Source organism: Eschrichtius robustus, chromosome X (assembly GCF_028021215.1).
Source record: "Eschrichtius robustus isolate mEscRob2 chromosome X, mEscRob2.pri, whole genome shotgun sequence".
NCBI lineage: Eukaryota > Metazoa > Chordata > Mammalia > Artiodactyla > Eschrichtiidae > Eschrichtius > Eschrichtius robustus.
This window is the reverse complement of record NC_090845.1, coordinates 14,657,693-14,671,331: the sequence shown is the minus strand read 5'-3', so window position 1 is coordinate 14,671,331 and position 13,639 is coordinate 14,657,693. Positions and strand designations below refer to the sequence as shown.

At 39.9% G+C, this 13,639-nt stretch overlaps 1 protein-coding gene across 2 annotated transcripts in view; it reads right to left on the bottom strand.

Annotated features, from left to right (window-relative positions):
• Positions 1-2,963: 2,963 nt before the first annotated feature.
• Positions 2,964-13,639, bottom strand: part of REPS2 (RALBP1 associated Eps domain containing 2) — a 224,229-nt gene continuing 213,553 nt past the window's right edge. For both annotated transcript variants that reach the window (XM_068533341.1, XM_068533342.1), the window contains exon 18: positions 2,964-3,199. In XM_068533341.1, the coding sequence (XP_068389442.1) occupies positions 3,131-3,199 (69 nt within the window). In that variant the 3' untranslated portion in view covers positions 2,964-3,130. The remainder of the gene's footprint in view (positions 3,200-13,639) is intronic.

The window sequence follows — 13,639 nt, the reverse complement described above, 5'->3', positions numbered from 1 at the left end:
ACTAAGACATGTTTTCATATTTTAAGACTGATTAGTTAAGTAAATAAGATTCAACATGGTACATAGAAAAAACCCTTCTAATCTATTTTTAGTAATGTTAGTGGCGAGAGGACTCAACTGAGAATCCATAAAATCCCAACTCTGCCACCAGCTCCCTCCTCCTATGGATTCTTGGACTAGGAACTGTGGTTTCTTAGGGCCTTGGTCTCCCCACAAGCAAATGCAGGATATGGGAAGGGGTCCTCTCATCTCTGACATCCTACTGTGCAATGAGAAGAAAATGGGCACAGCTCCCAACTAAGCTGCCTCTTTCTCCCAACCAGACCCAAAGCACTCCTCTAATATTTATAAAGCAGTCAGATCCCTCCAACTAAGGCAAATGTCTGCCTTGATTCCAACACACTCCTGCATTCCAGAAATCTACCTTTTGGGTTTGCTTCATGGCTGCTGGATAGGGAGGTGGCCAAAGCAATAAGCCACATACCAGAGACACTGAGGTACCCAATAAGCTGGTGATCTACTCCCACCGTGTTTTCACCCTTGGGACTATGGGACTCCCATGGAGGAAGACCACTTAACAATAAGGTTACTAAACCCCCGGGGATGGGGGCAACATCAACATTCTGCCCAGAGACTTCTGCCCAACAAGGTCTTATGCTTGAGTAGTTTTATAGAAGAGGTATAATGGTGATATCAATAACCCAGCCTCCCTATAAATCATATCAAAGGCTCACAGAGACATTATCAGGAGTTATAATCCTAAATTAAATAAAAGTATACATCCTATGAAAACAGAGAAACAGAGGATGAGCATTAGTTAGGTAATATCACGTTCTGTGTGTGTGTGGGGGTGGGGGGCGTAATTGTTTTTTTAAAAATCCACTTCTAGGCAACTAAGAAACTGTGGTCACTCTTAAGTCCAGTCAAGAAGGTGGGGTGGAGATATTATTGGTGTGGGCTTTAATGATGCCTATGTTAAATTACTGGTTAGACTGTGCAACGCATGAGGCTTTGATTGTCCAATGCAAGTATTTTCCTTCAATGAAAACCAAGCTAACTAAACAAAACCCCAACCTCCTAATTTGGCTCACTCTGGCCTTGGCTTGATGGGAGAAAAACATGTCAATATTTTAAAAATGCATAACATAGACTAACATTCTTTAGTTTATTTGTCTTTTTAATGGATATGAAGTGCTATCTGGAGTGTGTGCATATGTCCTGGAAGATTATGAGATAAAGTGCATATGCTAGTCTTTCCTGGATTGAATGGAACAAAAGGCAAACATGATATGAAACGTCTGTGACAAGGACACTGTTGATAAAATGTGTTGCAGCCCCCAGATCTCAGAACAAGTGAAAAGAGGTTACCTAAAAAATGTGCACTCACCCATTCATAATCTTAGGAAGGGTTTAAACTGACTCTGAACCCCTCCCACGGGGACAAAAAAGGCAGCCAAAAGGGAAGGAAAGGGGGACTAGAGAAATAGTTCAAGTCCTGTGATTTTCAAAATCCAAGCAATTCAGAATCCTTTAATATGCGCAGAACAGAATCAACAATTTGGGTTTTTTTGGAAAAACATCATCTGTTTGAGCGTTTCTCTTCTGCCATTAAGCTATTGATGCAGCTTAATGGAGTAAGAAAGCATTAAAAATAAAAGCCTACTTCTTCCAAAAGCAGTCAACTCGATTGAAATCAAAGGCTTAGTCCCGCGTACCGCAAACCTATCCTAAACCACTTCAGAAAGAACCCTAGCACACCCCACCCCGCTATCCTAAGAATCAGTAAATTAGCAAAATGCACAAGAGACCGCATGTCTTGCCATCCGTCTCCTGAAGTGATGTTAAAGCTGGCGAGGCCGCATACCTGGGAGGGTCGATCAATTCCCACTTTCAACTTGAGCTCACAGGAGAAGCAGAGGCTATGTAAATGTCTATAGAGTACTGGCTTCTGCAATTTGAGCTTACTGTTGTACATCACTTACACTGGAGTCGGTTGGGCGCCTCTGAACTGCACATAAACCAATCCCTTCCCAAGGGTACACTTCACAGAGAACAAAATAGTCATATATCCAGTGTGAGGATCGGCTTTCTTTCATTATTTCTTCATACCCAATACACTCACGATCCGGGTTAAAATAACAAAGACAAAAATAACTACCAGAGATTGCTGGATTACTGGTAACAACCATTGCCCCTTCTTCCCTAGTTTGAATACCTGCGTTCAAACAACAAATACTTATCAGTCCAAACAGTCTCGTCAGCCGTTCACATTTGATGGGTGGTTTCCAAATTCATGCATTTACAGATATGTTAACCCATGCAGGATAAAAGTAGAGATCTGGCAACTATTTATTTAATTTGATCGGGCAAGGCAGTTCAGGCAGATTGCTCTTGCCCAAAAATCGACATGAAAGGGCTGAGTTGTCTGGGTTGACGGCTTAGCTGGGCCAAGTTAAATAGATCATGGACAAAACTACTACTTTACAGAGGTGTAAAGACTGAATAAGTCTTTGCCATTCAATAGAAAACAATAGTCATGTATTATTTATAGCTAGATATAATATCAAGATGGCACTAGAGAAGCAATTTTTGGCATATAGTGGTGGAGGGCACAGCGCCAGTCTAAAGCTAATGCTTTTGCTTTCTTCTACTTTTTGTTTTTATTATCATCATGCCAAAGACTATCCAGTTGGAATCACAATTATTCAGGAAACCAATCTACTGTATGTGATATACATACGAAAATAAAACCTGAAGGTACTGGATTACAAGGATTACAAGGTTTTGTACAAGTCATAAATTCTTTAAGTACGTAATGCTCTAAATTGTTTTTATTTGCTAGAAGATTGGTTTTGGGTAAGGAGCAACATCTAACACCTTGAGGAAGTACTTAAGAATGGGAGGTAAATTCCACTGATAGTTACAATTTCAAGTGTGATAATCAGTTGTATTTTTTCCACCACAGTAAAACGTACACGTGAAGCACAAGAGAAAAGGTGATATGGATTATATTCCGCCGCTAAGAGCTTTTGACACAGTCTCAGACATCTATGACAAGTAGTTGCGTTGAAACATTCAAAGGAAAGATCTTGGCAGGAAAGGTCACCCACTGTTACTTGAATCTTGGGGGTCACAACACAGTGACTGGACGAAGTTGTTCCAGTTGGTTTTCCAACGCAATCCGTTCTTGATGAACCTCCTGAGTTGTACAAAACAAAGAGAAGAGAGGGGTCATTTCCTGGGTTCATCCCTACTTCATCAGATACTGAAAAGAAACTTATGACTGGACCCACAAGCATTTAGGTGCCATATGACTCAAGGACAAGTGGACTGGGAGGCATCACATTTAAAGCTGGTGACCGGACACAGGAGGCTTCACAATTTGCAGTCTCTCGACTCCTTTCTTAAGATGATGAAAGGAAACTGATTGACCAACCCTCCCCACCCCCCACGCCTAAATCTCACCCTCAGTTTTAACAGTGGCTGGCACAGAATGATGTTAAAAATAAAAAAACGGATTGGAAGGGAGCAGAAAAGCAAAAGCAGACTCCTAATACTGAGAGGCGAGCCATCAGGACTACATCTCTAGTTGCAATCTCTTGTTTCCACTCCAGCGCCATACTGGATCAGGACTGAGGGATGAGAAAGGGCACTGGTCGTCCTTCCACCAAAGTGTCATCCAGGTTCCTGCACAAAATATGGCTGAAGGTGTGACTTCTCGGCTAAAGGTAGAAAACAGGATCTACAATCTGCTATTTGGGAATTCAAACTTTGAGCCCTAAAACAGACCTACTGGCAGGGAGAGACGGGGATACGTAAAGGCATTCTGAAGTTGAATCAGTCAAGGTGGGAAAGAATTCTGTATAAAGGCTCAATTCTGAGACGTCCCAGAAGAAACAACATACTAATAGTAGCGTGGAACTCAACCAACGTTTATTCACCCACCCTCCTACCTACCATCCAACAGTCTTTGAGTATCTATCTACTATGGGCCCGATTCTGCTCTGGGTGTGATGATACCACCAAGGAACAAGATAGATCAAACCAATGCCCTCACAGGGCTCATACTCAAATGGCTAGAGAAAGACAAGAAAGTCAGAAGAAAAAAAAAAAAAAAACAACCAAGATACTTTCAGAAGGAAATAAATAAGATGATGTAATAGAGAGTAATGGGGGATCTGGGAGAAAGGTGGAGAGGGTGGCCCGGGAAGGCTTCTCAAAGCGGATGCTACTGAGCAGAGACTTGAATGAAGTGAGAGGTGAGCCACATGAAAATACAGGCGAAGGATATTCAGGGGGATAAAATGGCAACCGCTAAGGCCCCAAAGGAGGGAACAAGCTTGGTGTGTTTGATGAACCAAAAGGCCTGTGTGACCAGAGCAGAGGGGACAATGAAGACCTTGGCAGGAGCTAAAGTCAAAGAGTTAGGCAGGCACCTTGTGGACAGAATAAGGAGTGTGGATGCCACTCAAAGTGTACAGCAACGAGGACTTTGAATCAGGAAAGGCATTCGGCCTAACTTAGAATTCAGAATTTTCACTCTGGCTACTGCGTAGACAATGGATTGTAGCAGGACAAGAGTGGAAGCAGGGAGCAGTTGGGAGGTTACTGCATGGAACCAGGTGAGAAATGAAAATGGCTTAGATGAGGTAGCAGCCATAAAGATAGAGAGAAGGAGATGGATTCTGGACATAATTTAAATCTAGAACTAATAGGAGATGTTGATGAAGGTGATATAGGAAAGAAGGAAAGGGATTTGGGATTGAGCAAGTGGGCGGCTGATAGTGTGGTATTAATTGAGAACAAGAAGATTGGATGAGAAATGGGAATTTCAAGGAGAGGGTTGGGAATGAAGCATCTGAGATGTGTATCAGATATATTAGGAGAAAAGTTGAATAAGCAGTTGTAAATACATGTGTAGAGCTTAGAAGAAAGAGAAGTAGGGCTTGAGGCATAAATTTATGAGATTGGATGGCCTTCAAAGCCATAAGATTAGGTAACATCACCCAGCAAAATAATATATTGGGTTGGCCAAAAAGTTCGTTCTATTTTTTTCCACAGCATCTTTCAGAAAAACCCGAACTTTTTGGCCAACCCAATAGATGGAGGCTGCAGGTAAAGACAGAACTGAACATATGTACCAAACTCATTCCCTACTGCAACTCTACTAAAACAATTTTTTTAACTGGGGGGGGGGGGTGCACATGGTCATAGACACACAAGGACAGGGAAGACAAAAGGGAAGAGGTGATAGCAATACAATTGGTAAGCTGGAAGGCAAACTGATGAATGCTGAATGAATTAGCAAATCCAAGAAAAATAAATGTGGGGATTCTCCTAGCTGCTGAATACGTCTCTTCCAATTACGCATCATGGAACTGGAGAAAATAACCACAGGGTGGATTCGGGGATAAACTGAACCCACTGTGACATGGACCTGAGCTACAACTCCACTGATCACCTGACCTCCATAAGCTCCTACTCTAACTGGTGGATCACAGTGATGTTTTGGGTCTCCTGGAATAAGTATCAGTTCAGAGCCTGTGTCCAGTAATCCCCCCTAAATCTGATGAGTCCCTTTTCCCCAGTGCACAGTCACACACTTTGGGAAAGGCTGGGAGAAAGATTAACAATATAAACTTTTGGCTGCCGAGTAGGGTCCTTCCTCAAGGTGACTCAGAGGCCCCTTTATTCAAGGGTTCTGTATCCGTACTGACTTAGTCTGGGAACTGACTGAGAAGCCATGACTAGAGCTCTGCTTGATGATTCTTCAGACTTCTGTTCACTAGACCTAGAACTTTTTCACTTCTACAGATCAAGTAAAGAAAAGTGAACTGCAAGCCAAGCATGGGGATAAAACAAGAACCAATCTGATTTTACAAAGATGAATCCCTGAAAGACTCAAATTGGCAGCACCAGATACCTATGAAAGTGGGAGTGAAAGAGGGGAGGACGATTGGCTTAAATAAGTTTTGCCTGAAAGTCTGCTTCAGAAGTAATTAGATCCCCGAATCCTTCCTGCCACTATGGTAGAACACTGAGGATTTATTCCTTTGAAAGGTAAAACAGATGGCCTCTGGATTAGCAATACAGAGATACAATTAAGGACTAGAAATTGGACTGGAAATAGGGAGATTAAATGAATGCCCTGAATGCTGAGAACCAGAGCCCTCTCCTCCACTGAACCAGGTCTTCCCTCCACGCAGGAGACCACAAGAGTCTCCTCCCTGAGGACTCCAACCAGACCAAGAGGAAACAGCAAATGACACTGTCTTTGGGGGTTCCCCAACTCTACAGCTCAGCCAAACTGGGGGAGAATGAAGCTCAAAGTTGACAAGCCCCACAACAGGCTATGAACTTGCAATATGCATTCTCATCCTCCTCCTAAATATAAGCAGAGAAGGACCATCAGCTACTGAAGGAAAGTATCTAATTAGAAGTATATACAACAACAAAAAAAGCAAGTATTGAGAAAGAAGAAAAACTACCATTAAGAGAAGATATTACAACAATGAAACAAGAATAGGATGCCACTGAAAAGAATCAGAGAACAACAAAAAAAATGAACTCTTGGTTATTAAACACAGGAGATTTAGAGTTTAAAAATAAGTATGTCTCCACATATAGACGAAAGAAAGAAGAAAAAGAAAGAAGAGAAAAGAGAGAAACTAGAAAAGAAAAATTAGAAAACCAAACTAAGAAGTCCAGTGTCTGAAAAATATCAGGAAGGGAGAACAGAGAAAATGGGGGGAGGGAGGTCAACAAAAATCAAGAAAACTCCAGGAATTGAGAAATATGGGCTTCCCAATTAAAAGGGCCTACCAAATATAGAGACCAATGGATAACAGTGACCTACGCCAAAGCAAAGGTGGGGGCAGGGGGAGGCAAAAGCAAAATGCAAAACAAAAACGAGATCACATACAAGGATCCATAAAACAGAAAGAAGTGTGACATTTTACAAAATTTTATTTTTTATTATCATATGGTAAAATTGACTTTTTTTCTTTTATTGTACAGTTCTACAAATGTTAACACATATAGATTTGTGAAACTACCACCACAAAGAGGGTACAGTACAGTTCCAACAACCAAAAAGCTCCCTGGTACTACTCATTGATATACAAACCTTCACCTCATGCATAACCCTTGACAACCAGTGGTCTGTTTTCCAGCACTATAGTTTTGCCTTTTCAAGAATGTCAAATAAAAGGAATCATGCAGTACATAACCTTTTGACACTGGCTTGTCTCACACAGCATAACACCTTTGAGTTTCATTCCAATTGCTGCGTGTATCATTCCTTTTGCCTGATGAGTACTATTTCATCGTACTCCGTTTATCCATTCATCCTTGGAAGGACATTTGAGTTTTTTCCACGTTTCCACTATCATATAAAACTGCTATGAACATTTGTGTACAGGTTTTTGAGTGAACATAAATTTTTCATTTCACTAAGGTGGAGTGGAACTGCTGGGTCACAAGGTTAAATGTATATATAACTTCATAAGAAAATGCCAAACAGTTTCTCAGAGTTGGGTATCATTCAGCATTCTCACCACCAATTCACGAGGGTTCCAGTTGCCAGCACTTGATGCTGTCACGATTTTCTGTTTTAGCAATTCTGTCACTGTGTATACTGGTCTGTGATCATGGTTTCAATTTGCATTTGCCTAACGGCTAACAATGCTGAATATCTTCTCACATGTTTACTTGCCATCCTTATATCCTCTTTGGTGAAGTGTCTGTTCACGTCCTTTGCCCATTTTTAAATTGAGTTGGTTGAGCTTTGAGAGTTCTTATTGCTGAGTTTTGAGTTCTTTATATAATCTGGACACTAGTCCTTTGTCAAATACGTGGGTTGCAAATATTTTCTCCTAGTCTGTAGCTTGTCTCTTAATTCTCTTGACAGTGTTTTTGGCAGAGTAAAAGTTTTAATTTTGATGAAGTCCAATTTATTGATTTTTTTTGTTATAGATTGTGCTTTTGGCATCATTTCTAACCCCAGGTCACAATAACTTTTTCCTATGTTTTCTTCTACAGGTTTTATACCTTTATGTTTTACATTTGCATCTATGATCCATTTCAAGTTAATCTTTGTATCAGGAGTGAGGTGTTCGATCAAGGTTCATTTTTTTACAGATGGATGACCAACTGTTACAAAACAATTTCTTGAAAAGACCATCCTTTCCTCAATGAATTGATTTTGTACCTTTGTCAAAGATCAAATGCCTATATTCATGTGGTCTACTTCAGGACTCCCGATCCCTCTCCACTGATCTATCATCGATCCCACACTATCTTGATTACTGAAGCTTGATACTAAAAGTGATTCCTCTACCTTTGTTCTTCTTTTGCAAATTTGTTTTAGCTATTCTAGTTCCTTGGCCCTTACATATAAATTACAGGATAGGCTGGTCTATATCTACAAAACATCCTGTTGGGATTTTGATCGGTTGCAATGAATCTATAGATCACTTTGGAGAAAAATAGTATCACTACTATGTGGAGTCTTTCAATCCACAAACAGCATATGTCTCTCCCTTTATTTAGGTCTTCTTGGATTTCTTTTAGCACCATTTTGTAGTTTTCAGTATACAGATCCTGTGTTTTATGATGAATTTATACTTAGGTATTTCATTTGGGGGAGGGGGTGAGCTATTATGAATGGTATTGTTTTTCAAATTTCTGTGATCAGTTGTTCATTGCTTGTATATAGGAATATAATTGCTTTCTGTATGACCTTATATTCTGTGGCCTTCATAAACTCAATTAGAAAATGAAATTTTAAGAAACAGTTCAATTTGCAATAGTGTCACCAAAACAATGGGAACAAATTTAACAAAAGACACATAGCACTTACACACTCAGAACCACTGAGAGGAGTGTTTTCTAAAACCTAACCAATTAGACAGAGAATCTTGAAAAATTTGTACTACCTGATTTCAAGACTTACAGAAATCAAGACCGTGTAGTACCAATATAAAGATCAACAAATAGGGGTCAGACTGAAGCTGAACTGGGCCCAGCGTGAGGCGTCAGGTGAATAAATTTTGTTTTAAGACGGAACAAGCGGGTTAACCTTACGCAAGATAACCGTGAATTACAGCAGCCACAGCAAGAACTTTTAACCCGGATAAGCTTTTCCATTTACAAGGTGCCCTAGAAAAAAAACGGTTCTCGGCCAAGCACTCACTAAAAAAAGAAGAGGGCAAACTATTTTTCCACCTCTTCATGAGCTTCTGGTGGCCAGGATAAGACCAGCTGGGACATCCCACTCGATCCAGAGCCTACAGAATCCTGGGGAAAACTGGCAGAATAAAGCAAAGGCTGTGTGGCTGACAGGGTCCTGGTGCTCCGGCCGAGTGTCAGGCCTGTGCCTCTGAGGTCGGAGAGCCGAGTTCAGGACACTGGTCCACCAGAGACCTCCTGGCTCCACGTAATATCAAACAGCAAAAGCTCTCCCAGAGAGCTCCATCTCAACGCTAAGACCCAGCTCCACTCAACGACGAGCAAGCTGCAGTGTTGGACACCCTATGCCAAACAACTAGCAAGACAGGAACACAAACCCACCCATTAGCAGAGTGGCTGCCCAAAATCATAATAAGGTCACAGACGCCCCAAAACACACCACCAATGCAGTCCTGCCCACCAGAAAGACAAGATCCAGCCTCATCCACCAGAACACAGGCACTAGTCCCCTCCACCAGGAAGCCTACACAACCCACTGAACCAACCTGAGCTACAGGGGGCAGACACCAAAAACAACAGGAACTACAAGCCTACAGCCTGCGAAAAGGAGACCCCAAACACAGTAACTTAATCAAAATGAGAAGACAGAGAAACACACAGCAGATGAAGGAGCAAGGTAAAAACCCAGCAGACCAAACGAATGAAGAGGAAATAGGCAGTCTACCTGAAAAAGAATTCAGAGTAATGATAGTAAAGATGATCCAAAATCTTGGAAATAGAGTGGAGAAAATACAAGAAACGTTTAACAAGGACCCAGAAGAACTAAAGAGCAAACAAACAATGATGACCAACACAATAAATGAAATTAAAAATTCTCTAGAAGGAATCAACAGCAGAATAACTGAGGCAGAAGAACAGAGAAGTGACCTAGAAGATAAAATAGTGGAAATAACTACCGCAGAGCAGAATAAAGAAAAAAGAATGAAAAGAATTGAGGACAGTCTCAGAGACCTCTGGGACAACATTAAACGCACCAACATTCGAATTACAGGTGTCCCAGAAGACGAAGAGAAAAAGAAAGGGACTGAGAAAATATTTGAAGAGATTATAGTTGAAAACTTCCCTAATATGGGAAAGGAAATAGTCAATCAAGTCCAGGAAACACAGAGACTCCCATACAGGATAAACCCAAGGAGAAACACGCCAAGACACAGAATAATCAAACTATCAAAAATTAAATACATAGAAAAAATAATAAAAGCAGCAAGGGAAAAACAACAAATAACATACAAGGGAATCCCCATAAGGTACACAGCTGATCTTTCAGCAGAAACTCTGCAAGCCAGAAGGGACTGGCAGGACATATTTAAAGTGATGAAAGGAAAAAACCTACAACCAAGATTACTCTACCCAGCAAGGATCTCATTCAGATTCGATGGAGAAATTAAAACCTTTACAGACAAGCAAGAGCTAAGAGAATTCAGCACCAACAAACCAGCTTTACAACAAATGCTAAAGGAACTTCTCTAGGCAGGAAACACAAGAGAAGGAAAAGACCTACAATAACTAACCAAAAACAATTAAGAAAATGGTAATAGGAACACACATACCAATAATTACCTTAAGTGTAAATGGATTAAATGCTCCAACCAAAAGACATAGACTGGCTGAATGGATACAAAAACAAGACCTGTATATATGCTGTCTACAAGACACCCACTTCAGACCTAGGGACACATACAGACTGAAAGTGAGGGGATGGAAAAAGATATTCCATGCAAACAGAAATCAAAAGAAAACTGGAGTAGCAATACTCATATCAGACAAAACAGACTTTAAAATAAAGACTATTACAAGAGACAAAGAAGGACACTACATAATGACCAAGGGATCAATCCAAGAAGAAGATATAACAATTGTAAATATTTATGCACCCAACATAGGAGCACCTCAATATATAAGGCAAACGTTAACAGCCATAAAAGGGGAAACCAACAATAACACAATCACAGTAGGGGACTTTAACACCCCACTTCCACCAATGGGCAGATCATCCAAAATGAAAATAAACATGGCAACAACACAAGCTTTAAATGATACATTAAACAAGATGGACTTAACTGATATTTATAGGACATTCCATCCAAAAACAACAGAATACACTTTCTTCTCAAGTGCTCATGGAACATTCTCCAGGATAGATCATATCTTGGGTCACAAATCAAGCCCTGGTAAATTTAAGAAAATTGAAATCCTATCAAGTATCTTTTCTGACCACAACACTATGAGACTAGATATCAATTACAGGAAAAAATCTGTAAAAAATACAAACACATGGAGGCTAAACAATACACTGCTAAATAACCAAGAGATCACAGAAGAAATCAAAGAGGAAATCAAAAAATACCTAGAGACCAATGACAATGAAAACACGACGATCCAAAACCTATGGGATGCAGCAAAAGCAGTTCTAAGAGGGAAGTTTAGAGCAATACAATCCTACCTCAAGAAACAATGAACATCTCAAATAAACAATCTAACTTTACACCTAAAAGAACTAGAAAAAGAAGAACAAACAAAACCCGAAGTTAGTAGAAGGAAAGAAATCATAAAGATCAGAGCAGAAATAAATGAATCAGAAACAAAGAAAACAATAGCAAAGATCAATAAAAGTAAAAGCTGGTTCGTTGAGAAGATAAACAAAATTGATAAACCATTAGCCAGACTCATCAAGAAAAAGAGGGAGAGGACTCAGATCAATAGAATTAGAAATGAAAAAGGAGAAGTTACAACAGACACCGCAGAAATACAAAGCATCCTAAGAGACTACTACAAGCAACTCTATGCCAATAAAATGGACAACCTGGAAGAAATGGACAAATTCTTAGAAAAGCACAACCTTCGGAGACTGAACCAGGAAGAAATAGAAAATATAAAAAGACCAATCACAAGCACTTAAGTTGAAACTGTGATTAAAAATCTTCCAGCAAACAAAAGCCCAGGACCAGATGGCTTCACAGGCGAATTCTATCAAACATTTAGAGAAGAGCTCACACCTATCCTTCTCAAACTCTTCCAAAATATAGCAGAGGGAGGAACACTCCCAAACTCACTCTACGAGGCCACCATCACCCTGATACCAAAACCAGACAAAGATGTCACAAAGAAAGAAAACTACAGGCCAATATCACTGATGAACATAGATGCAAAAATCCTCAACAAACTACTAGCAAACAGAATCCAACAGCACATTAAAGGGATCATACACCATGATCAAGTGGGGTTTATCCCAGGAAGGCAAGGAGTCTTCAATATACACAAATCAATCAATGTGATACACCATATTAACAAACTGAAGGATAAAAACCACATGATAATCTGAATAGATGCCGAAAAAACTTCTGACAAAATTCAACACCCATTTATGATAAAAACCCTCCAGAAAGTAGGCATAGAGGGAACTTACCTCAACATAATAAAGGCCATATATGACAAACCCACAGCCAACATCATTGTCAATGGTGAGAAACTGAAACCATTTCCACTAAGATCAGGAACAAGACAAGGTTGCCCACTGTCACCACTATTATTCAACGTAGTTTTGGAATTTTTAGCTAAAGCAATCAGAGAAGAAAAAGAAATAAAAGGAATCTAAATTGGAAAAGAAGAAGTAAAACTGTCACTGTTTGCAGATGGCATGACACTTATACATAAAGAATCCTAAAGATGCTACCAGAAAACTACTAGAGCTAATCAATGAATTTGGTAAAGTCACAGGATACAAAATTAATACACAGAAATCTCTTTCATTCCTATACACTAATGATGAAAAATCTGAAAGAGAAATTAAGGAAACACTCCCCTTTACCAGTGCAACAAAAAGAATAAAATACCTAGGAATAAACCTACCTAAGGAGACAAAAGACCTCTATGCAGAAAACTATAACACACTGATGAAAAGACATTAAAGACAATACAAACAGATGGAGAGATATACCATGTTCTCAGATTTGAAGAATCAACATTGTGCAAATGACTATACTACCCAAAGCAATCTATAGATTCAATGCAGTCCCTATCAAACTACCAGTGGCATTTTTCACAGAACGAGAACAAAAAATTTCACGATTTGTATGGAAACACAAAAGACCCCGAATAGCCAAAGCAGTCTTGAGAAAGAAAAACGGAGCTGGAGGAATCAGGCTCCCGGACTTCAGACTATACGACAAAGCTACAGTAATCAAGACAGTATGGTACTGGCACAAAAACAGAAGTACAGATCAGTGGAACAGGATAGAAAGCCCAGAAATAAACCCACGCACATATGGTCACCTTATCTTTGATAAAGGAGGCAAGAATATACAATGGAGAAAAGACAGCCTCTTCAATAAGTGGTGCTGGGAAAACTGAACAGCTACATGTAAAAGAATGAAATTAGAACACTTCCTAA